Below are 25,109 nucleotides of genomic sequence, written 5' to 3'. Positions count from 1 at the left end.
GTGTGCCACCTAACAGAACAACGGAGATCATAAAAATGGCAACGGAGATGTCTTGGATTTAGACTCTGGCAAATCGTGGCTCATGGAGTGGAGCCATTTCTCGCATTGGAAGATGTCGTTCTGATTCGTTGTTTTGGAGAAGGGAATAGGCGGAGATTGCTGCCATGATGAGAGCCAAGCAAGAGATGACAGTACCAGCGACGTGAAGGTAGAAAGCCATGCCGATCACTTGCTGAAATTTAGTTGATAACATGAAAGGCCCAAAAAAGAATGGACGATCAAAACATTCTTAGGACCAAGAGATCAAATATCCCAGAAACAAAAAAAGTGTTTTGAATACATAACTTCCTGTAAACTTTTTGAGAACTTTTTCGTATTATTTAGGAAACCTATTAAAACATTCAGGGCATACTTGTTTCAATAAGTCAACTTTTTAATAGTATTCACATTATCTATTTCTTAATCTTAAAGCTATAATATTTTTGACGTAAACGATCATTCAAACAATCCACCGTGAAACATCAAGCTCAAAAATATGAACTCTGGAACATGGTCAAAATGTTCTGCCCAATTTTTGAAAACATAACGAAAAAGTTTTACATTACTAATGCTGTGAATCCTCTAATAGAGCGTCTCTATACTTACATGTTGAGCTGCTACCTTTCGATTCCTGTGAAAGATATCAATAATAAAACTTTTGTCATATTTTCATTAACATTTTAGCGGTTGACAGATTTTTCATATCTCTTACAGAATTTGTGATATTTGAGCTCAAAGTGAAAGTGTAAGGAGCGTTTCATTAATGTATTCCTAAATTCGTGTTTTGCAACTCTGTATTTGAGCTTCCACATCTCGATTTTCATGAAAGATATCAAAAGCATGTCAGCTATCAAAATGTTTGTCATGTTTTGACAAACATGTTAACATTTTCTTCATAACTATTACAGAACATGAGTTAATTGATTTCAAAGTGCAATTTTAGCGCGTCGTTGTATAAGGGTGTTTACGGTCATTGTAGTTTTCCAGGTTTGATACACACTTTTCCCTTACCTCATATGTTCCAACCAGTCCTTGCACAAATCTGCTGTCGACACGATGAGCAGCAAAAAAGAAAATGGCATCTCCACACGTAGAAGTGAAAGCTGAAGTTAATTATTTTCGAAATTTCTTACAATTTTCAAATACCTGTGAACGCCACCAAAATAGCGTACAAAACCGCGAATCCAGAGCTGCATGGGGCACAAATTCCACAGAGTAGGGATAGCGCTGCAAGAATGATGGCGCAGAGCATGAATCCCAATGTGAATTTGTGCCATCCTGAAAAAAACATTAGTTCAAAATGATGAGAATCCTGTTGATTATTTAGATATTCTTATTTTTGTTTTTGATAAGAAAAAGTTAGATCACATCTAATAATAAGGTCATACCAAAGAACTGATGATGCTCGCTTTCACCGGCAGCGCTGTTTTGATCAATGTCCTCGATGTTTTCGTCAATAATCTGGGTGGCGGATATGTCAAATTTATATGTACAGTGCAATGGAAGGTCGTCCTTGTTCTGTGTTTTCACCAAATGAAGCTGTGGTCGTGTACAATCTAACCATAGGCCGTGCTGAAAATTATACACTGTTTTTATAATCTTCAAGATGTTTTTAACACGATTTCTGATTTTGGGAATCATATTCTGCCATTTCAACAGAAAGGGCTTTGCGCAGGTGAAGTTTCAGTCACTAACAAAACATAAAACTCACATGATGGGTGGCTCTAAATTCTCTGATATCCACAACTTGCCAACTTGGTGACATGACACCACCGGCTTGAAGACCCAATGCGACGATGAGCAATATCAGGGAAGATATGATAACGATGGTTTGAGCACTTGTGGTTTTCCGCTCCGACATTGTGGTGGCGTCTGGAAAACAGTAATTTTTTTCAATTTTTCAGTGAAACGTATGTAGATACAGTATCGGACAAAAACATTTTTAGGTTTTTCAGTAGATATAAGGTTGGAAGGAAAGTAACTGTCCATTTTTTGATTCGTGAATAACACAAAAGCAAAAATTATCCAAGATTGACAGTATGCACGGTCGTGGTCCACAATATGTTGACAACATTCAAACAACTTGTGGATACTGTACCTCCAAAAGCCAGCTGGCCGTGAATCAAAGTATACCTTCCCGGACGTTTTTTTTTTCTTAGCGACAGTGTAAAATTATTTTCCCTCCAGATGACATTGAATATCTCCGAATAGCCAATAATAAAACGGTCAAGTCTGGAGTTTAAGGAAAGTGAAGAGCCGTCCATCAAAAGCTTCATTAAATAACTTCATTAAATAAAAAAGTTTCATTAAATAACTCGAGAACTTATGTTCCACGGTAAGTCAAGTCCTGGGTCGCTTTAGCTGGACGTTCCTCCTTTACGCACTTCTAACTCCTGATTTGGCTCTTTCATTATTGATTATTAGGAGATATGCAACGTCATCTGGATGGAAATAGTTTAACACTGAAGTTGAGATAAAATCTGGACTCAAAAAATACTTTGAGTCGCAGCCAGCTGGCTGATGAAGGTATGGTATCCACAAGTTGCCTGAATGTTGTCAACATGTCATGGACCGCGACGGTGCATACTGTCAATTTTGGATAATTTTTGCTTTTTTGTTATTCACGAATCAAAAATGGACAGTTACTTTCCTTCCAACCTAATAATAGCAACTTTTGATGTTTTCAAAAACGTTTCAGATATTTAAAAAAAATAGACCAAAATCAAAGCTTTTCTGTACGAATTCAATAAAGCGTGTTAAATCGTTTCAAAGCTATTTTTTTATTAATATGTTGTATTTAGTAAAACCTGAATTATTGAAAGCAAGGAAAAAATATTAAGAACATTTTCAAAGTTGACGTTTTTCCACTCGAAAATCATAATAAATTAGTTTTTTCTGTCCGGTAATGTATATGAACTCAAAGAGATCATCTGAACTAAACTATTGATTCTTAAATTGCCATTTAAAACACGAGAAATTAGTATTTATTCAACTTTGACGAATGCATCCTCACGTTTTTATATACCTTCAATAATTTCAATAACATGCCAATCCATTTCAACTGATGATAGTTATAAATACCTAACGTGTCAGGAAAAATAAAATAAAATAAACGGAAAAACCCCAATAAGGCTTTTGTTCTGTGTTGTTTTATATCCGTGTGAAAATGAATAAGAAGCAATGATGAGAGGGAAGGCCTTCAAAACAAAAGAACTAGATGGCGGGGGACCCTTAAATAAAATTGTTTTTTCGGATGGTAGCTCAAATTAAAATGAAGAAAAGCTGAATGGAAAAATGTTTTTAACGAGGACAAGATGATGCCAAGAAAGGCCGTTCAAAACGGAGGTAACTAGGTCGATTAGTCACAAAAGATGAACACTTCTCTAGCAGAAGTACAGGTCTCCTGGACAATAAGGAGAAGAAAGCGAAAATGGCGATTGGCTGGAGACGCAGAGAGGTAGTGAACAAATGCAGCATGTTCATTCAGTCTGTTTTGGAATCGCAATAACACTCGAATTATTACTGCCTCCGCCACCGTGGACCATTGTTGCCTGTTCCCCCTCCGTTTCTATTCATAATTCATAAACGAAATGACAATTAATTTCCATCTTGTCTCTTTAGCTGAAGGATGTGCAGCGGAGGATAAGAAAAGAAAATTATTATAATCAAAAATATATTAAAAATATGAGAGGAGATACGTAAGGTCAGCCCCAAACCCAGGAAAGACTTAACAAAACTGGCAGGTGCGATGGAAACAAACATAACCTCGTCAGGTTCTCAGTGAGAGCCGGATTAGGACACGGAAAGCTTTAGGGAGAGCTCACCTCGCCTAATTGTTTTCGAGCCAAGAGAGAAGGGCGAGACTTAATGGCTGTGTTGCCGTATTCTCTGTTTTGAAGGATTCGGAGAATGTAGCAAATGAAATAAAAGTATAAGTAGCGTTTTTCTCAGAAAAACTACACAATTCTAATAAGAAAAAGTACAAACAGATGTTATTAATCAGGAAATTCGATGATTTTCATAATCTCTAATATTTCGTCTAAATATATAAAGAAAAACCGAGGAATATTTGGTTCCGGAAATCACGTTAGGCTAATATTTTTGAAAATATTTCATTACTTCCTATCTGATCAAGAGACCTTAACAAAATAATGACCTGCATTAAAACAAGTCAGTATGGGAATCAAACAAGCGAAAAAGAAAAGAGAAACCAAAAAAATTCTCAATCGGAATAAAAAAGCAAAAAACTGCTGAGAACGGGATCAACTGCGAATTGATTAAAATCGCGGGAAAAATTTGAATACGAAGCCGTCGTCTTCAGCAAAGCAACAAAATGAGGACATGACAAAACACCCAGGGAGGCGAAAACGGAAAGTAGACAAGAAAATGGCGAATTGACGAAACGGCCTTGGAAAAGGGATATCGATCTGACAGGTCAACTGTACCCCCTTCATACGGATGGTGGCGGTGGTGGTTTACTATTATGTATAAGGTGTGCGATTTGGAATGCGTGATGAGAGAAAAGAGAAAATGGGTTTTTCGAATGGTGGTGGTGGAGGTAGTAGTAGGATGGTGTCGAACGGGGAAAGGAAAATGAAAGATTACGTCTTTATGGATGAACGGGTGTCGTTAGAAAAAAGGGAAAAGAAGAACAGAAGGATTTCTCTTACGGAAAAGAAAAAGGAACTGTAAGTGGATGAAGGAAAAAAAAAATAAAAATCAGCACTTTTGCACTTTTTTCAAAACCAGCACTTTTGAAAGTGAACAACGCATTTCCGATCGGATTACACTCATTCTGCTACCTATTTTTGTGTGGGAGGTATTTGTTGCGTGGGTTGTGAACAGAAAATACTGAAAGATTACTTTTTTCTATTTTTTTCTAGTTTGAACGGGTCTCAAAAAAGGCGTGCTTCAAAAAGTTGGCTCTTTTTCTCTTCCTATCTGTCCCTAAGATCTTATACATCGAATGACGTCTTGAGCGAATCTACGCAATTACTCAAATGCACCTTTGTTTTTGCATCCTGAATAAAAAATCTGTATCTTTTGTTAGGACATCTTTTGGATTTTTTTGAATTTCAATTTTCATGAAAGCATGTGAAAAACTATGATTACACTGATTGAGCTTACCATTCTCTTCATTGATTTTTGTTAAGTAGAACTGGTTGAATCGCAAAATAGAAGGCATTCTGTTGAAAAATGAATAGTATTTTTTGAACAAAAAGAAAAATAGAGGTAAACGATATTATAAGAGGAAGGAAAGGGAAATGGCAACATAAATGCTTAATACGGAGGTAATCGCTGCCCCAAATTGGCTCTTGGCAGTGGCACAAGATGAAGTGTTTTGAGCATGTGGGATCTCTTTTGCTATGTATGACAGATAGTCGAATTGGTTTCCGAAAAATATAGTTCGAAAAATTCTACAAAAACTCTTTTTCTTAAGGTATAAGTTATTCCAAAAAAAAATTGAAAAAGGAAGTTATTTCCGTATTCTTCCACCCTGATGAATATTCTTTTTGACAGCCTTCCACACCACAAAGAGAGAAAATTCTTTTTGGAGAACCAGTAAGTAAGGTGTCAGAAGTGGGCACGCTTTTGAAATAGAGTTCTGCCCATCCGGATGTTGAATATGGTGGCTACTGAAGCGGCAAAGAGAAAGGAGTTCGAGGGCTCCCAGTTTGACGAGTTCCTTAAACTTGGGTTGTCCCGAGAGTGGTGTAATGTGTTTCGGATGTTGGTTTATGTTATTTGAAATAGCCTTTACTATTTTTTCAGATTATTTTGTACTAATATAAGTACTGGTATACTTTTGTTCCCCATTTCCTATTCCTGTATTGTATTTCATTGCTGACTTTATTCTCGAAAAAGATTATTGTTCCAATAAAAATGAAAATTTTACAAAAATTAAGATCGATCAAATTCAATTGTCAGGAAAGATGAAAAATAAAAGGGAGTGGATCTCTTCAATGAACGTTTCACATCACAAAATTTGTTTCTGAATGAGTTTCAAAGTGGCGATGACAAGATTAATAACCGTGTTTGGTTGAGAAATCTGGGATTGACATGAACACTGGAAACATAGAAAATGGGTGAAGGTGTGAGGAGAATTTGAGGAAAAAATTGGGAAAAAACTAGGATAGTGTAGAAAAGAAAAATATGAGAAACTAGAGACTAAAACTGAAAGCAGGCGACAAAAAATAGTTTTTGACAAAGTATATATCTTGGGAAAGGGTTTCAATTTTTTGGTGAGGATCGAAATTTAGGATTTTTAAAAAGTCATTGAGTAATGGAACAAACAGAAAACAATCAAATGAGGATGTACTAGTGGGTGTAATCAACGATGATTGTTCGAACTAATAATTATTGCTGAGTGGTAATTCTCAAAAAGGTCTGTATATCATTTTTCAGAGGGACGAATATTGATTATGAGAAACAGAACGTAAAATAGGAATTACAGCATGAATTGTAGACAAAAACAGGAATATGAAGATACAAAAATAAGGGCTAATTATGACTTGTACTGGTGGGTGTAATTCAAAACGTGAGCAAAAAAAAGTACGAAAGTCCAATTGGAAATGGATTTGAAATTAGGAACGGAAAGGGGAATAGAAGTTGTACTGTTAGTTGTCTGAAGTTTGTTTGGCTCGTAAAATTAAGATCAAAACCAAAAAGTCGAAAGGGAAAACTTTCGAATTGAACTCAATTATTTTGTTTTTTTATAAAAGATATCTGGAATCCGTCAGCTGATAAGACGTTGGCCATGTTATCAGCAACACTTGTATAGCCGACGTTTTTTATATCTTTCTCAGAAATTAAGATAATTGAGTTCATAGGACTAATTTAGGGTAGCTGTCTATTAAAGTGTTGTACTGATGGGCGAATTTTGTGATTGGAAGTGTGCACTTCGAGGATAGATGTTTTGAAATACCAGATGGAAGATTAAAAAAAATTAGAAAGCATGAGAGTGAAAATAGAGGTAATTTGAAGAAGAGCGTAAATAAAGAAAAATGTCTAAATTTAGGTGGTACTGATGGGTGTATTTTTGGTTTGCAAAGTTTTTAACGTAGTATTAGCCAAATCAGAAATTATAAAGCTTGGAACATTTGCGTAAATTATTTGTCTTTTTCGTAGACAGTTTGAGTTTCATAAAAATAGGAAGTGATACATTGGAACTGGGACAGACAAAACTGGGCTTAAATGGTTGCTCGGAAAGAGAAATGAGACCGCTAAAAATTTACAAAAAAAAAGAAACCGGTAAGAAAGTGGTAACCCGAAACGATATCTTTGACGTGATAATAATTATTTGTGAAAATAAGGAGGGAGGGAGGGTTAGAGAGTCTACATCAGAGCCATACGACTCATCAGACTCATCAGATGCTAAGGAGGCTGCCTGCGGAGAAAGCGTGAATTCCTATACTTCATGTATAGGTTCCCGGAGGTCGGAGGAGTTCCAGGGAATCGGGGAGGGTTCCTTTTCAGATAGAATGCCGTGGCGCCGGAATCCATGGCGTATTCGCAAATCAGCTTCTCAATGTCATTCATTTCAGGTTCAAAGCAGGGGCACATACGGAAGCTCTTTTTGTTTGGGTCTCCTGGCGCTGGGGTTCTTGGATAGAGGGCGGTGAGGCGAACGTCAAGTTTACGAAGTCTCTCCAACCACATCCTAAGATCGTCGTCACTGATCTGGGACACGCTCATACGTTGCTAAAAATAAGATTACTTTCTCTGGTCGTAGTCCATCTGCAAACTTACAAGATTGCGACATAGGTTGTCAAGTATATCACGAACGAGTTCGACCCGAGCGTAGTCAATGGGCATTGGTGGAATACGGAGGAATCTCGATTCCGGGTGTGGATTGAATGATGAGATGTAGGAATCAATCTCACGATGATGTTTCTCGAGTTGTTTCTGTAAATGATAATTTTTAGAGGAACAATAGTAATTACCGTACCATGTTGATGGTGATCTTCACTTCCATTTTTCCTTGGGAGTTCTCAACATCCCTTGCTTCAAGAAAAAGACGAGCAGTACCCCGGTTGGTGTCGAAACGACGAGCCGTTAATCGTTGGGTTTTGCTTTTCTCGATACGTGATTCCTGAAACAAAATGTTTTTTCTAGACGTTCCAATTATACCTCAAACACGACTCCATCTTTTTAAAGCGCTTTCTCTCGTCCTAATCTTCACATCTGTTTCCTACTTCTTATTTCAAATTGAGAGAGAGAAAGTCGTTTTCAAGTCAATTGCCTCCTTTTTTATACGACCATCTGGACGAGGAGACCGCTGGGCCAAGATGCTATTTAAGATTGAGCTATTGCTTTTTTTCAAATAGGAAACGAGGAAACGGATGGAAATTTTTTCAAAGAACATAAATTATTCCGTTAGTTTGAACGACTGACGACTTAATGAGAGGGAGCTGTGTGACGGACGGAAATTTGGATACGGTAGCTTACCAACAAAGCTTCTCTAGCGGCGATTCGAGCACGAGCAGCATCTCCCATGAGTGGAGAGGTCCAAGTCTGGAAATACAAAAATTGAGAACACTTTGAGCATCAAACATTTCGCAATCTAATGAGAGAAAACTCCTTTTGAGAAATGTCAAAAACGGATTATATGCAGCTTATCATAAGATCAACTACAGTACCGGTTGATGTCATACAGCGTATTTGTCTGTTGATTTTCTCATTTTGGCCGTTTTTGGAAGGTGTATAACAGATTTGAGATTGAAAATTTTGCATTCACAAATTTTTTTCTAAGTTTTCACATTTTGGAGCTAGCTGCAGATTTCCAAAAGACACCACACCATTTTGGCTCGTTTTTGTACTGAAAACGTGAGAAAAATCAGGTTTCTTTCAGAAATAGGCAGTCATCTTAAAAACTAAAAATTTAAAAAATTCTGTGAGAGCAAAGTTTTCAATCTAGATTGTTTTTATCCTTCGAAATTATAAAAGTGATCTGAAACTTGATTCCCGATTTACAGGCTTCGGAGAACGATCGAAATGACCGAACTGAAAATATGTTTTTGTATTCCTTATTGACAGGTACTGTATGTTTTAATAAGAATTTTTTGTTTTTCTAAGCCAGAACTGGTAGAATTACCAGAAGCCTTTAGAATTATTCAGCGTATCAGCAGCAAAATTCATGAATTTTTACAGTGAGACATGCTTTCTAACCAGAACTCCACAGCTTAAAATCTCATAAATATTAAGACTCACCCGAGATTTCTGTGCGACCGCCACCGTTGAGAACGGTGTCGACTCGTTGCTCATCAATTCTAGCTCGCGCCTAACCTTGTAAATGAAAGAACTGTTCCTGAAAAAATATGAAAAATGAATTCAAAGTGAAGAGGAGAAAAAGACGGACATTAAATGAAGGAGCAGAAGGCGTCGGAGGCCTGGCACTGAACGAAATTTCTTGCCAAACTCTGCCAGTCGTTACGAATAAATTACGGAAAAAGGAATGGAAAAAGGAGTAAAAGGAGAAGAATGAATGAGATAGAAAATGGTAGCCGGTGGCACTAAGTACGTTTTTTCTAAAGTGGGCGGAGCTCGGAGAAAAAAAAACCTCTATTCCTTAAGAGAGGACTTTGAAATTGTATGATAAGAAATGAGGATTGTAGGTTGATTATAATGTAGTTGTATCAAAAGAAAGCGCAAAAGAAAACTTGGCTCTAAAAGAAATATAGAGGAAGTTTTTTTGGAATTGTAAGTTCTACACAATTTGGGACTAATTTGATAATACCTGCTTGTTTGCCGCGTCTAAGGCGCTTCAAACAGCTGGCTGGTGCACTTTCGGCGCGAGTTACCTATTTTTATTTTTTTCGTCGCTGCGCTCCTCACTCTTTTTTTTTGAAAGTCACGTCAAATTATAATTAATTTTCCAGCTTTTCGAAATGTTTAGACAGACCGATAAATAAAGAGACGCAACTTCATACATTTATTATAAGAATGATGAGAAAGAACAGTTCTGATAGGGTGGATGGTAGACCATTGCCTCTATGAAAATTGTTCGATATAATGGTATAGCATACGGAAACTGATAACCAGCGAAAATGGTTCTCCGTTTAATGAAAAACTGAACGCTTGAGATTTTCCTACAACACAAAAATGCGCGGGTCGTTTCCTCCTCTCCCTTCCTATTTTTGTGTGAAAAAACCAATGAGTGTGAGCGAGCGCACAGATGGTGAGTGTGAATGAGCGCGGCCGCCGTCCGTCTTGTGTGAGCGCCTCAATGTGTGTCCTGTGAAGAAGAAAAAGAAGATAAGCAAGAAAAAAAACAATTTGAAGTGAGGAAGAGCAGCAGTGAGGGGCATGTGCCTTTTGGCCAAGCCACGAGACACACATTTTGGATGGGCCCAAGAGTTATCTGTGGTGTGTATGTGTGGAATGAAGAGAAATAGAGAGGAATGTTTTTTTTCTTCCTATCGATTTTCGGTTGCGGTATATTCAGAACACCTGGCATGGGAAATTCCGACAACGATAACGTTTTTTTTAGTGTTATCTATCAATTTGACAAAAAAAAAGTGTGAGAACAAAGACGGGTCTGAAAACTATTAAGCGCAATTGATGGGGAAGGAGAAAGAGAAGGAAGAAATTGGAAAAGATGGCGACAAAGGAATGTGAGAAACACTAAAATGGGCGCATTGTCTTGATGGGAAGTTTTGAAAACTAAAATCATGAACGTTTTCATTAGATCGTCAATTTTTGAAAAAAAAAGTTTTGTGTCTGGGATACGGTAATCGAAGCAGTTGTTAATAATCATTTGTAGTAGTGACCAAAGCTGAAAACAAAAAATTTATGAAAACAGGTAATAGGCAATAATGAATGTTATTGAAAACGCTCCAGACCAAGAATCCTCGCATTCTGAATAACAAAAACTCTTATAGAATTAATTGAAGAATAAGAAATGCTTTTCTAAAATATTAATCTCGAAAACAACCTGAAGACATCTTTACATCTTTACCTGTTCACAATTTCATGAATGGATTTTGAAAATTTAAATTAAAAAAGAATGAAATAAAATTGGTCATGATTGGTTCACATACTTGTGAACCAATCCCAGGACCCCGCCATAATTTCACTCGTAATCAATGTTTTTGGACAATAACTTTGATATGATATAATTCATACTACAAAATGATATTGTTTAGATAACTTCATCTTATCTTTGGACATAATTATAAGGTATAAAATGGCTTTTTTGTTTTGGACATGTTTTTGCCTGTTTTGTCTGTTCGAATAGAATGATTTTGTAGTGCTCGTTGAGTTCTATCACTCCTAATTTAGTGGGTCCAAAAAAATCTATTAATTCCAAAAGAAACTATGCCAGGTCCTGCGAAGGCACGCCAGGGCCTGGTTTAAAAGTACTCAGAAGAAGAAAGTTTTGCATCACGAAAACTGTAAATTACGTGAAAACGTGTTCATTATTTTTAGAATTTATGAAATCAAAAAGTATCAAGATCACTACTCCAAATGCATATTTTGGGTCGCAAATGCCTGAAAACCAAAAATCCATTATTATATCAACCAGATACTTCATTTAGTATACACTGGAAAACAAGATTGCTTTTATATTCAGATTTCGGCTCAATATCAATAAAATGCAACATTTTTCCGTTTCTCAAAAATATTTCTGAAAACAACAATGTTTTTGATCATCCGCTTTTAACCCCTCATGAAATTTTATCACATTGAAACGGTGTTTGAACACATATAGAAAATCAAGAAACAGATGAAAAAAAAATGAGAAACGGAAGTTTTACATTTCAGAAGTGAATGATTCTCCAAAAGTGGAGATTGGTAATTGCCACTTTAAATTCCAGAAAACCAGTGAACATAAAAATGGTAGGACCATAAAAATGATAAGCCTAATTAGTTCTATTGCCTTTTCCCATACATATTACAAAACCTGTATAATTCTACCTATGCAACGTATTAACGTATTTCGCAAACCCGAAAACGATACTATTTATGCTCCCATTCTTCCGATTTATTTTGACATCTTCATTTGACGGATGAATGACTATTTTAGGTTCATGAGCTCAATGGGTCTCCTCACTCAATTTTCTTCTGTTAAAGGGGAAATAGCTAGATTATGCTTCTTGAATTAATTTCTTACACTCTCTATATATTTATAACCAGGAAGCACCAGTGTGTCTTTATTTGTTGCTCATTGGTAATATTAGTAGCGTAAGAACCAAAATAGGTGGCGCATTTTTTTTTGAATAGCTCGTTTTCTTTTCAGTTTACAAAAATAAATTTGCAGTCTTTAAGTGGGCAGTCTAAAACTAACGTTGGAGACTTTTCTAAAGCACATTGCAGATTTTGAACACCTTGAAGTGCATATCCACGGTCAAATATGACATTCCAGCGGAATTGAGCTTACTGACAGTGAGTAAATAGTGCATAACTTGGCATATGGTGTGATTTTATTCCAAATGGCCAATGAATTTTTTATTCTCTTTCAAGAATGAAAATAGCATTATCTAGAAACCTGTCATTCACTTTATAAGATTGTAAGACCCCCAAACTTGAACATGTGCAAGACCTTGGTTTAATTTTCTCAGAAGACATAATATTCAAAAATCATATACGTTCAACCATTTGGGAAACAGTCAACTAACTCTTTCAAAACTCTACAGCATCTGTATAGATATTCAGAAAGTCTTTCTGTTTGCTCAAGTTCCGCTCTTCTTTTCGTCCTTTCTCGCGCCTTGATTAGAGGCGCGATATCCCCATACTTTTTCATCCAACACCAGTCGTATTTCAGCTGCTCCCCGTGTTGCTCGCACGAATGATTCATTTCTTCAATTCATTCAACAAGCTTTGTTTGTGAATTGTCTTCCCCTCCATTCTTTTCTCCCATCATCAACTATATAATTTTTTTGGTGGTGACTGACGTGAGATGGAAAACCGAAACCAACATCCGTCTCTCACTTGTAGGTTTTTGGCTTGTTTTCAAGAGGTGGACACACTTTAGATTCTTGCTTTCTTCAAGAACTCCATTTCATCCTCTTTTCTTTGATCTGCTCTTTAAGAACGTTCAAAATTATTATTTTTTGTTTATTTTCAGTGCCACGTTGCTCAAAGATGGAGAGCGAAACCTCAGTTGTTCACGTTTCGGTAAGAACCGGTTCTCACTTTTTCAAAACTTCCACAAACTTTGAGGATTTACAAGATGACCTCAGAGAGTTCATGTGCCGTGCTCAGCGTCGTTCACACCGTGATAATCTAAGGCAGGTCAAAGAATACAAATCTAAAATGGTATCGGAGGTAAGCCAAAATAAATTTGAGCAAGAGTTATCTGAATTCTTGTAGACCAGCGTTTTCAACAGAGTTCCATTGGATGGAGGAGCTGTTCTCAGTATTTACACTGCTAGAGACCGCACGTTCGATCTTATCAAACGCTTGGTATTGAAATTCAAGGATCCGGAGTATTTGAATTGGATTTCTTCTCATTTCAGATGAAGTTGGTCATGTGTCAAGAAGTTTTGGTCGCTCTTCGAGATTACTTGAAGGTTTGCAACTATCTGGAAATCCGGCTCCAATCTCTCATCTATCACATTGCACAGTGCCCTCAATACGATGTAAAATATCAAGTTTCTGCGAGTTTTTTAACATATTGATTTTCAGTTCGAGATCAAAGACATCACAGAAAAACTCGACGTCATGGAAAGAATAGTCGGTCAACTTGAGGCCGAACACAAAGGCGATGGGGAAACGAACAAAGAACTTCTCAAAACCTGCGGGGTACTTGCTTCGGGTGACAGTCTAAAAAACGCAGAAGAAGGGGACGATGATCATGACAAATTCGAAGATGCCCGCGAAAATTGAAGATCAACATCAAAATGCAAAGAAAATTGATTTTATTATTCTTAAATTACATTCCGATATAAATATATAATTCCATTCCCAGTTCTACACCAAAACTCATTCCAAATCTTATTACTCGAATATCAATATATAAACGCCGCATTAATTGATTGAAAATAAAAAAAGTCAGAGGAAGAAAGACATATATGTAGAAATTATTACAATCGGTTTTTACCGCGGTAGAAAACTGAGATAGTACTCGGCATCCGATAAGCAAGCTTGAATCTTGACAATGTCAGTCTTAATAAAAACAATTTTTCCCGAATAAAAACTAATCTGTATGCTCACCTCAAATCCCACATAGCAAAGCCGATAGCTGTAAACGTAGTCGACCATCTTCATCACAGTCTCCGCGGCTTTCAATCCTTCTTGCCGGGTGTTCATTTTGGAAGCATCGTCGCTACTATAGCTGAACTGAAAAATACAGAAAAGAATAGTGTATAGTTGTTGGCTTGGCTACCAAAGCGTTTTTGACATCGATGGCTTTATCGCGAATATCAAAGAGTTTATCCTGTAATTTGCAACTAACGGTTTCGAGATTATTGGACATTATACTAACCAAAGCAGCGATGTCAAGTGGAACTCGGTCGTAGATGCTCATAATAAGTGATCAGTAATAAGAAAGTTCTGGAAAAAAAACGAAAAAACTGAATGGAAAAAAATTCTAAAATAAAAAAGAATACCAAGAGTAATCTAATTTCACAAAGATTTAAGTAGTTCTCGAGAGACAATGCGAAGAACGTCGTATCTTATTCCCGTGCTGGTGGTCTTCTCACACACGGAGGTCGGAATGCTGAACTATCAAGGACATTTTTCTCCTGACAGACACATTCAATCTACATTTAACGAGAAAATATCTTTTGGTGAAGGGAAGAAAAAACACTTGACAGGAAAACGAATCAATTGGATGCATTTGATAATTTAAAACAAGCGCCTATAACGATGGCAATCCGTGGATTAGCAATCTGGATGGCAGACAACGTTTATTAGATTAAACATCGTTCTCAAATTGTTGATTCGATCTGAATATGTCTGTCGTTTACGATTTGTAAAAAATTTAAGGTTCGGATAAAAAAGGAAACTAGAAGTCACATTAAAGTTAAGCGATTAAAGTTATCAAAGAAGCTGAAACAATAACTATGCTAGTTCGATGTTTTGAATGATTTAAAAACTACAATTTGTAGCATACTTGAAAAATCTTGGTTTGGCCTGCTTCGTTGCATGTATGGCTTGTAGATCAATTTCAAGATTACTTCACGTGTAGATAAAATTTATTGTTTTCGATATTTTGATTCTGTTTCTTTGAAACGTTTTCCATCACAAATCAATTTTTACTTTTCTGGACTACCAGCTGTCCAAGATGCTGGTGAAATCAGACTTTTTTAAAAAGAATCCGTTATATGAATAATTCTAGAATTTTTGTTTTGAAAAGGTCTCTCGTATTCTGTGCTTTTGATCTTAGGATGTTTGTTACCCACATTTATGTTTGACTAACTGATTGTTCTTTCAGGTTTAGGTTCTATACAAAATTGGTCTCTTCTGTTATGCGATAAAATCTTGAAAACTGGTTTTCAAGAAGAGCGGAACCGTTTTTCTTTCATACTTCCAGAAACATTTGCCCCCGCCCACATTCCGTCGATTCCAAGTAACCAAGACGCCACATGACTAGACAAGTACACTTCTGACAACAAAACTTGGTCTGGCTCTTAACCCCAATTCTCGTTAGGTTGTGTACGCCCCTTTTCCAGACAATAAGTTCAGATTAGAAAACATCACAATTTCATTCCATTTTTTCTTCCGGTCGGGGGAGTTTTTCTGGAACGCGCCAATCCAATTATTATCCCGGGTACTATATAATAGATGAAAAAGAAATCAAGTCGAAAATGTCTCCCAAGACTTGTATACTGATTCGGAACTAAGCTACTGACAGTATTTGCAAATTGAGATACAGCAAACACTTATCTATTTTCTTCGTCTTCCAGAACTGTTTTGTTTTTTATAGGACCGAGTGGCAGTTTACAGTCTTAGTGCTCGCACAACCCGTTGGTATTGCGCTGTCCAACGTAGGGCAGCTGGTACAGCACCTCCCGATGTAAACTTATTTAAATTTTTCATGTCCCTACACTTTTGAACTGATACATACTATTGCTATTGGAGCCATTTTTCGATATCTGTTTTCCGTTTTTTGTGAGTCCTTATAAAATCAGGTTCAGTATATTTGGTTATATGTACGCACTCTTCATCACTTGGTAATATTGTGAAAATAAGAAAGGAGCGGAACCACTTCTTTCTAGACACCTTTGTTCGACGATCAAATTCCTACTATCCTGGACATCACTATCTTAAGAAGTACACGTATAATAACATATCAATGTCTGGTTTCCAATCATCACGGCATTCAATATAACAAAATTCAAATGTGAAGCAGTGGCATCGGATTGTTCCTGACGTTCATATCCAATGCACTTTTAGGTTATAAGAAAACTTGACATTCCAAATCAACAAAATGATGTATTATTTTCTTCAAGATAATTATGCATTCCATTCGTGTTATGTTGTGTTTAGCTCTCGCTCCTATTCAGCTCTAGGTTGTTAGGTTTAGCTTTAAAAAGAAGAGAAAAAACACACCCATTTTCATTTCACCTCTTCTTTTGAAATCCATTCGTGTGTTTGTGCCTGTGTGTGCAAACTTTTAGGCTGAGTTCTTTCTCAGGTTACATCAACTTTTCAGAACGTTTCGTTATTGGTCTTCTCGTTCGTCTTCCTTCGTTTTCCTTCTTCTCCACTTTCAATCCCAAGGGATTATAGGTTTTTTTCTCACAGTGAGAACTCTGAGAAGAAAAAAAAATTTCAGAAAGTGCCTCCGCTCTACAAATTATCCATTCAGTCTTCCTTTCCTTTCCCAGCGCAAGTTTGTTCTTTGAGCGCGGGTCCTAAGAAAAAAATCAAACCCACTTTGCTTTATTGAGCACCATCTTCTTTTCTTCGTCCCAACTTTCGAGCGGTGTGAGCTCTATTTTTCTCACTTCCTGGTGGCCCATTTTATAAGAAGAGCACAGCAAAGAGCTGAAGAAGGCATAAAAAAGAAAAAGAGAATGCAAATTTGTCATTTATACTTGAATTCGTTCCTCATCCTCTCTTCCTCATCTTCCTGTTACTTCACAGAACCATTAGCTTCATTTATCTTCTCCATTTGTCATTTATACTGTTTTTCTAATCAAGTTTTTCCCCCTAGCTCTCTGTGGAATGACTAAGAAATGAGAGTTGGTTTTCTCCCTTCTGCTCATCATTCGTCACAAAGAACGTTTGCACGAATGCTAGATGGGCCTTTTTTGATGTTGAGGGCTCCAACAGAGATACAACGTATTCTTTTTCTTTTTTTTCTTTGTTGGACATGTATACCTCCTTTTCTTACAAACCAAAAGTTGTTTGGTTAATTCTCTTTCCTCTCGTTTTTTTTACTTCTTCACTTTCTTCTTTTTCGTTTTCTTGAGCCAAGGATTGAGATTTTCCAGTTGGAAGACATGGATACCAATGGTTACACCACTTTCAAGGTCGATTGCTCATCTCTATCGCCGTCGGCTCAGGTATGAATGCCTAATAATCCTTTTACCTCATCTTTTATCATTTTCAGACCGACATCTTTCGACTCATCGTGAGATGCATCGATGATCAACGCCGTTTGGTAAGCTACTTTTAGACAGATTGCAATCAAGTATTCATATCTTTTTAAGGAATCCGCGGCTCAAGTCATCACTGATAACGTAGTTCGTCATCAGATGGCGTCGGTTCTCAGTGATCTCCGTAGCTACCGTCGCGTTCTTGCTGACAACATGGTCGAGCACTTCGAGCCGGATGTTGTGCAGGCAAGATTCACACATTTTTTAGCATTACGCTTGTTGTTTTTTCTGTTCCAGGAAAGCATCAGAATCGTCGAGAAGGCAATGCTCTACGTCTCTTCAAGCACCGATGAAATCTGTTTAATTGCCGGAAAATAACTGCACTCAGGAAGATTGATCTCCTGTTCTCTCAAATATACCCAACCACAAACTCAAAAACCGATTTCCCGTTTTCTTCCTTCTCAAACTTTTTCCTCTCCCTTTATTTCATTATATTCATTGATTTCATTACAGGAGATTAAATATTCATTCCAAACAACAAATTGTACAGATTCTTGATCCAATAAAATGTCGGCCAAAGCTTTTTTCCTGTTCATAAAAAAAATAAATCCATAGATCAGATGTTCCTTGAAAAATGATGCATAGATTGTTTTGGTGTGAAGCCATCCTGCTTGCTCATTCATGAAAAAAAAAGGCAATCACAAAAAAATAAAAGAAAAAACTCAGAAAATGATTGGTGGGGAAATTAATTTGATTCTACAGTAGTAATCAAAAATGACAACATTTTTTCATTTTTTTTGACTAAAATTATATCTAATTTTTTGACATTTCATTGAATTTGCAATGACAAATTGGATTTCTGAAAATTTCATCTACCGGTGGATATTTAAAATCTTTCGATTTCCTAAACAGGAAGTAAGAATCTTCCTGAAACTGATACTTACATGACCATACAACAAACAGAAATGCTGAAAATGATATCATTTAGAACAAAACAAAATACTTTCACGATACTTTTCTCTATAAAGAAAACTTAATTATATATTTATTCTTGAAAAATTTTGAAGATTTTGATATGCACAAAAACTGTCTTTTCTAAATTCGAAATTCGATCAAATTCAACAAGCTTATAATGAATACTTTTTGGTAAGTATATGTTTAAAAAATTAAATTTATTTTGTACAATTTATAGGAGGTAAACATATCAGGATACCGGAAGAAAGCTAGTGATATCAGCAAAGAAGAGGTGAAATGTAGAATTGAAACTTGTTTAAAATGCGAACTTCCAAACGTTTACACTCGTCTGTTGGCAAACTCATTATGCCAGTTTGGATACCGGGCGTCGGTTTTGTCGTATGGCGAAAATCTGGATTGTCCAGTCCATTTCATCATGTTCCGGGAGTACCTGCAAAACGATTTATAGGAATTTTCATATCTCTTTTTGATCTACAAAGATCAAGAAAACATATTACAGAATATCAGAAAATCAGAAAATTTTCACAAACCATTTTGGCCAATCTTGTGGTGCATATCTAGCTAAATATCCTTGAGTCACTTTAGTTCCTGGATGTGGATGAGCGAACGACATGAGATATGGATCATACTGGTATGTCTGGCGTTTGAATCGTGCTTCGATGTCAGACACAAGAAGCGCTAAAAAATAAAAATAACAATAACTGTTAAGTGATAAAGAAGAAAAAAGGGAAACACACTGACCTGCAATGATGAAAATGACGGCAATTGATAGAGTGCGCGACGACATGATCCCGAAAAGAAACGACTGTAGAAGGTTTTGGTCACCGTTTTCTCTCTCAAGACAAGAAGAAGCAAATCCGGGTCGTGGAGTGAAGGGTTGTCCCAAAAATACGAAGTCTTTTCTCTTTTTCTAACGACAGAATAAAAGTTTCTAGGGTGAAGATATAGGATATTTGAGGAGTGAAAAGCCACGCCTTTTTTTGAATCCGATTAATTTGATGGATAATGGAAAGTTGTGAGAGAAAAAGGATAGAGAAAGTTGCAAAAAACAAGAAACATCTTTTCTATTAAAGAGACCGACAAAAAACAAGCTGACCTTGAATAAAAAGAAGGAAATAATAAAAAACTGATAAATGCTTGTTTTGACCAGATTAATGAAAGAAGGAGATTTTGTCCATTGATGATGGCAAAAACGGGTATGGATAAACCAGAAAGCGTGTGACTTCGGTTGATATTCTGGATATGTTGCATTTAAGTTGATACGAAGGATCGTGATCCAGTAACTGAAGAGTAGGGCGGGAATTGAAAAATGATAAAGTCTTGATATTTTATTTTATACATCTATTGATTTATCAGTTTTTGATTTATTAAAATTAATTAAAATTATAAAATTATACTGGAAAACCTTTCCAATTTTGAAAAGACTGATAAATGTATGATTCCAAGTTTAATTCTGAGTTTGCCGAGGCACCTGTAATAGAAGAACCTCATACGTCAATATTCAGCAAATTTATCTTGTTTCATTTCAAAGATATAAAAACGGTGCCAACAAATAATTTTTGACCAGAATATCAGAATTATTTATCAGTTGGAACGTTTTTGATGTTTTGCCTAGGAGCCAAAAAAAAAGTTTTCTAGAACTAAACTGTACGAGAACGCGTCTATTACAAAGTTTTAAGGTAATTAATTTTCCTATCGTTTCTTGGTTTTCGGGCTATTTTTAGCTTTCACTTTCTTAATCTGAAACTGGTGTAGCACATTCGCTTTAATAGAAAATCACTGATACACTTCCACTGTGAGCTTGATTGTCTCCGCACCTTATGGAATTATCAACATACTGTCATCTGATGAAATCTTTGTTCTAAAGATATCAACAATTGTTATGTTATCAAAATCTTAATAGAAAAGTGAAAAATTGTAGAAAATGAGATTTGTAGAAATGAGATAATTGAACACGAAGCAAACATATACAATATAGGTTATATAATAGATATTGCAAAAACTGTAGTAGGAGGACCTTTCAACTTTTATGTAACAGTGGGGGCCCTTCTTTTACATATGATTATTATGATAGTAAAACATTCCGGTTTTTGAGACTTTTTTGTATAACTGTCAAATTTACATTGGTACGGAATGTTTATTATCGATTCACTTTGTTGATTTTGTTGAATTAAGTCATCGTTTTTAGAATTATCCGACAAAAATATATTCTGAAATTCTGATAGTTACAAAACTCCGGTTTACAAAAATTTAGATTATCCGGAAATTACCAGACTCTAAAAAATATCATTTCGCAAACTCCTGGTTTTTTTGAACGATAACGAATTTAACGTTATTTCACATCTTCAGTTCAAAACATTAATTTCCAATTTGTTTTTTGAAAAACACACAGTACCCAACCAACAAGAAAATGAATAATTCACGAAGTTCTTTCTCAAAATTTGGTTGGCAAATTATCACGTCAGTTTTCATAAACATCCCATCCCATTCCATCGACAGTACGTTCTCAAAATTTTGTCCTCTGATTTTTGCTCTATCCATTGCAATCTATCCAAAATATCCTTCCGAAACGACACACACTCTCATTGCGAACAAAATTGTCGTTTTTTGTACTACTGTCCTAGAGTTTCTTTCCATCCAACCACTCTTCAAATCTGCCTTCCCGACCACTCATTCGGTGATCCGTCGACTTTGCAGAGATGAACGCACAGTGCATTGAGCATCATATCTCTCATTTGAGGAGCAGTGGAAGAGAGAGAGACCGAAAAAAACGATAAGTTCAAGCAACTTGTTCACAAGTAAAGAGTTTAGTAGTGATGGAGGGCGATCTTGAGATGTTTCCATTGAAACGAACTATGTTTGACTTACTCAAGAGATGACCACTTGAAACTTTCCAGAGACAAAAAAAAGAAGAGAAAAAACGATTCCCCTTAGATGTCTGTGCTGTATTTTCTACTCGCTTCAGTACGATACCCCTCCCCCATTGGCTCCGTCCTTTGCTCGTTTCAATTCCAAGCTGTCAAGTGTTTTAGTACAATTTGCGCTGTGTTCTCAGTGGGTCGAGATGGCACCCCTAACTACTCAGAGCACATTGTCAGTGCTCAGAAAAGTAACAGTATGACACTATATAGGTTGTGACTTGGTCGACTAGTTCTATTTTTACCTTTCTATTTTTGAATTCTATGATATGCGGAAAATGCATACTGTAGATTTGGAATCTTCTCTATTTCCCTTTTTTCATAGCGGTATATTTTCATTTCAATTTGTGTCACTACCGTAATACATATAATAAAGTGCCGATAAATTTCAACTTTGAGCCAATTTTTCTCGGTTCCTTTGGTTAATACTAAAAGCTGCCAACTAATAAAATGTCTATCATAGTATCAAAATTGTTTTGTTGGTTGACACATTTGTGATATTTTGCACAAACTTTGTAATATTTTGCACAAGTTCTTTTATTGCAAGTTTCACGGTTTTTCAATTATCTCCAGCTAATCCTAGTCGCAACATTCATCTTATCGTAAATTCAAATTGAAATCACATTCTTTCATTAATTGTTTTCATTGCTTTTCGGATTACTGTATTTGAAGCAATCCTATACTTGCATCTTTAGCCCAATTATTTCGATTTGCGTTAGCAATTAGAAAATGTTGCAAACTGAAGGCGTTGGCACTATGACACACCGTTTCTAATCGTATAGAAAACTTTGATATCTTGTCATCCTGATACCCAAATCGTAAACTTTGAGCGCAATTGTCTCGATTCTTTTTTTTTTTTTGAAAGTGCTTCTATTAAAGGGAATACGATACATATGAACCGAGATAATTGTGGTCAGCGTGAAAGTGTACAATAATTTACTGTTAGAGTTGTGTATTGCAGCGGATACCGAAAAATTGCTACCGTAACTTCTATTATTAATTTTTAATCGAAACATTCGAGAAATTCTAATAAAAAAACAACATTTCATATTAATAAAAAATAATAGAACACTTGATCGCAGTGAAAAGTGCCCCTAAATTTCCCTTTTCTTATTTTTTACTCCTTCATCCAATTTGTCGATGATCTGACGCACTTGGTTGAGCAAACAGAGGACCCACGCAAAAATTCGCTACTTTCCATTTCTTATCCGCTATCTTACTCTGGTATCCAACATCCCAAAGTTCAAATCAGCTATCGTTTTCCTTTAATTTATTCTAGCACGGAGGCATCCGGATACATCCAATTTATACCCTTCAACTTGGATATTCATGAACTCTCGTGTATCAGAATGTAAATTGTTTTCGGGTTTTTCAAAGACTCTCTATATGCATGGCCACCACCGGATTAATGCAGCCTGGGGTCCGTTCCGGGAAACCCTTGTTTTCAATATGTAATGTTTCGATAGGGGCCTCCCAGTGCGAGAGTTTATTAATGAGCCGCCTGGGCTATTGGGAGGAGGAGATTTAGAGCCTTGTTCAAGTGGTTGTTCGTCTCAATCTCTTCTCCCGGAACCGAATCATGTCCAAAGACAGATTCATTCAATTACTTTGTTGATTTCCATGTACCCCCAGGAAATTTATGTAGTCAATGTATAGGGTCTTTTTGACCAGTTGTACAGAGTATTGCAAGCGCTAAGTCTTTTGTAAACAATAGGTGCATTTCAAAAAACGACTTTTTTGGTTTGATTGCTCTGGGCGAGAAAAGCTTGAGAAAATTTTGAAAATTGTCCAACTAGCTTCATTACCTCAATGTTTTGAAGGGACCACTACCTTAGAATATGCAAGTTCTCACGATTAATTATAGGTTGCTAGTCTTGCATGCATCACCTACCTCATGTCCGGACCATTTAGATTTTCTGATCAACAACCCTTCTAATGCCTCTTTTAGAATTCTGAGCATTGTTTGCTTGGTGCATTAAAAGAATTGACGCTATGCTAGATATTCTCCTTGATTTTTTGTCTCATCCATATTTTCCTTCTCGTCTCGAGTATGTGTGTTCGGTAGTATTGCACTATCCGCAAATTGATAGTTAGCAAACTCAGCCACTTATCCTCTAGACATCTGGTTCTACTTCAGGATGGGAATCATAACGGTTCATTTTTCTTTTCTTTTGTTTTCGTGGAACAGAATGTGTAATATGGTTTAGGGTTTGCTGACTAAATTCTGGTGAGACGTTCCCCCCAATAAAACCTCAAACCCCATTTCAGGAGTGTTTATAAAACTTGAAAACCATGAGTAATCCTCGTTAATCTAGTTCCAAGAGGTTTGTGTGTACCCACCAGATTTCACTCTCAACTAACTCGCTCATTTTCGCGAACACCTTTAATCGGGAGAGAAAGAAAGAGAGACCGATTTCGATTTACTCTCTAGTTTTAGTATTTCGTTTCAACTCGTCGTCTTATTTGCGGAAAAGTTAATGTCCTCCCTCCAAATACAATGGCCTAGGTTCCCTAACTGTCATTTTGTGTTCATGTCGTCGTCCGACGCGCATTTCTAAAATGGCCAATTTCTTTACAAGCGTACTGTATTAATATGTGTTGCAAGTAAATACGTGATGACGGTAGAAAGGGAACGGTGAGGGAAAATGGGGAGGTTAATGTGGGTCACTTCCTCTTCTTCATTCATTTCTGTCCCCGCCCACCTCTATTTTCGGGAAAAGGTTCACGTCTTCCGATGTGTGCACTTTTGTGGACTTTCCCTGCAAACATTACTCGGACAATTCCCTCGGTCATATTAGGAAGTTTGTCTTTGAATCCTTTGATCTTCACGTTTCACATTTGATCTACCTCTACCTTTTGAGTAGAGCAAAAATAGGAAAAGAATAGGTAATTCTAACCATACTTGTTCCTTGAATATTCATGAAGTCATTCTTTATTTTCTTTTTTTTTTACGTATAAGAGTAACTTGATCCCTTTATTGGTCCCTCGATTCAAAATTCAGGTAAAACACGCCCTTCCTTAAATGTCTAATTTTTTCTCTTTTTTGCTCTCTTCCTTCCAAACAAAACATTTTTCGAGACCACCACATATATATTTGAGACTCTTGACCTCTCAGTGCCCTCGCAATGTCGATGTTGATCTCTAGGTGCAATTTTCTAGTATGATTTTTCATTTAGTGAGTGGTCCATTACACGTGAAAACTACTCGACCTAATTTCCTTGCGGTTTCCTGTTAGTTTTTTTACCCACTACTACTCACGAGCACACTCTCGACCATTCCTTGGCTTCCCATTGGTTCAATGAGCCAAACGTAGTGTTTGTCAACTTCAACCAAACTCTTCATTTGATCATCTTTCCTTACAGTTAGGTATATCACTGGTTTCAATTCTACAGTTCCAGTGAATTTCAGCCATATTAAATCCCTGATATTTCAGTTTTAAACGGGTCCGTGTTCTGGCGTGTTGATCTCATTTGTTTTGCCAATAACGCAAAAAGAAAAAGTTGTAACATCTTGTTCAAATAGCCGTTCTCATCACCTTTCCATCAGTTCTCTAATTTCAATCCAATCCGAAACCTTAACACAAAAGAGCGGTTCCGCTTGTCAATCATTGGTAACGTGTCGGCAGTTTGTCTTCTTCCCGGAGCCACCCAGGGGTGTGTCGCATTGTTTATGCGTATCTGTGGGACCAACT

The 25,109-nt window shown here is 36.5% G+C and overlaps 9 protein-coding genes across 9 annotated transcripts; 2 read left to right on the top strand and 7 right to left on the bottom strand.

Annotated features, from left to right (window-relative positions):
- Positions 1–58: 58 nt before the first annotated feature.
- Positions 59–1,900, bottom strand: CBG14602 (the record flags this gene model as incomplete). The annotated part of the gene is made up of 5 exons (XM_002644587.1): positions 59–232; positions 1,051–1,142; positions 1,186–1,317; positions 1,428–1,611; positions 1,751–1,900. The coding sequence occupies 5 exons, from the start codon at positions 1,898–1,900 to the stop codon at positions 59–61; spliced, it is 732 nt and encodes a 243-aa protein (XP_002644633.1).
- A 2,858-nt stretch (positions 1,901–4,758) lies between these two features.
- CBG27719 lies at positions 4,759–5,224 on the bottom strand (the record flags this gene model as incomplete). The annotated part of the gene is made up of 2 exons (XM_045239682.1): positions 4,759–4,764; positions 5,093–5,224. 2 exons carry the CDS (start codon positions 5,222–5,224, stop codon positions 4,759–4,761), a joined length of 138 nt encoding a protein of 45 aa, XP_045099558.1.
- Positions 5,225–7,413: 2,189 nt separating this feature from the next.
- CBG14601 lies at positions 7,414–10,711 on the bottom strand (the record flags this gene model as incomplete). Its single annotated transcript, XM_045239681.1, has 7 exons — positions 7,414–7,740; positions 7,789–7,944; positions 7,988–8,131; positions 8,488–8,553; positions 9,250–9,346; positions 10,312–10,454; positions 10,664–10,711. The coding sequence occupies 7 exons, from the start codon at positions 10,709–10,711 to the stop codon at positions 7,414–7,416; spliced, it is 981 nt and encodes a 326-aa protein (XP_045095460.1).
- Positions 10,712–12,628: 1,917 nt separating this feature from the next.
- CBG27718 lies at positions 12,629–12,781 on the bottom strand (the record flags this gene model as incomplete). The annotated part of the gene is made up of 1 exon (XM_045239680.1): positions 12,629–12,781. The coding sequence occupies one exon, from the start codon at positions 12,779–12,781 to the stop codon at positions 12,629–12,631; it is 153 nt and encodes a 50-aa protein (XP_045099557.1).
- A 341-nt stretch (positions 12,782–13,122) lies between these two features.
- CBG27717 lies at positions 13,123–13,866 on the top strand (the record flags this gene model as incomplete). The annotated part of the gene is made up of 5 exons (XM_045239678.1): positions 13,123–13,155; positions 13,201–13,305; positions 13,351–13,443; positions 13,497–13,619; positions 13,666–13,866. The coding sequence occupies 5 exons, from the start codon at positions 13,123–13,125 to the stop codon at positions 13,864–13,866; spliced, it is 555 nt and encodes a 184-aa protein (XP_045099556.1).
- Positions 13,867–14,076: 210 nt separating this feature from the next.
- Positions 14,077–14,506, bottom strand: CBG14599 (the record flags this gene model as incomplete). Its single annotated transcript, XM_045239677.1, has 2 exons — positions 14,077–14,319; positions 14,366–14,506. The coding sequence occupies 2 exons, from the start codon at positions 14,504–14,506 to the stop codon at positions 14,077–14,079; spliced, it is 384 nt and encodes a 127-aa protein (XP_045095459.1).
- A 2,553-nt stretch (positions 14,507–17,059) lies between these two features.
- CBG27716 lies at positions 17,060–17,098 on the bottom strand (the record flags this gene model as incomplete). Its single annotated transcript, XM_045239676.1, has 1 exon — positions 17,060–17,098. One exon carries the CDS (start codon positions 17,096–17,098, stop codon positions 17,060–17,062), a length of 39 nt encoding a protein of 12 aa, XP_045099555.1.
- Positions 17,099–17,429: 331 nt separating this feature from the next.
- Positions 17,430–17,903, top strand: CBG27715 (the record flags this gene model as incomplete). The annotated part of the gene is made up of 4 exons (XM_045239675.1): positions 17,430–17,492; positions 17,540–17,590; positions 17,640–17,672; positions 17,823–17,903. 4 exons carry the CDS (start codon positions 17,430–17,432, stop codon positions 17,901–17,903), a joined length of 228 nt encoding a protein of 75 aa, XP_045099554.1.
- Positions 17,904–18,818: 915 nt separating this feature from the next.
- Positions 18,819–19,287, bottom strand: CBG14597 (the record flags this gene model as incomplete). Its single annotated transcript, XM_002644584.1, has 3 exons — positions 18,819–18,930; positions 19,031–19,178; positions 19,242–19,287. 3 exons carry the CDS (start codon positions 19,285–19,287, stop codon positions 18,819–18,821), a joined length of 306 nt encoding a protein of 101 aa, XP_002644630.1.
- Between the last annotated feature and the right edge of the window lie 5,822 nt (positions 19,288–25,109).

Source organism: Caenorhabditis briggsae (genome assembly GCF_000004555.2).
Source record: "Caenorhabditis briggsae complete genome, chrX, whole genome shotgun sequence".
Lineage (NCBI taxonomy): Eukaryota > Metazoa > Nematoda > Chromadorea > Rhabditida > Rhabditidae > Caenorhabditis > Caenorhabditis briggsae.
This window is presented reverse-complemented; position numbering and strand designations above follow the sequence as displayed.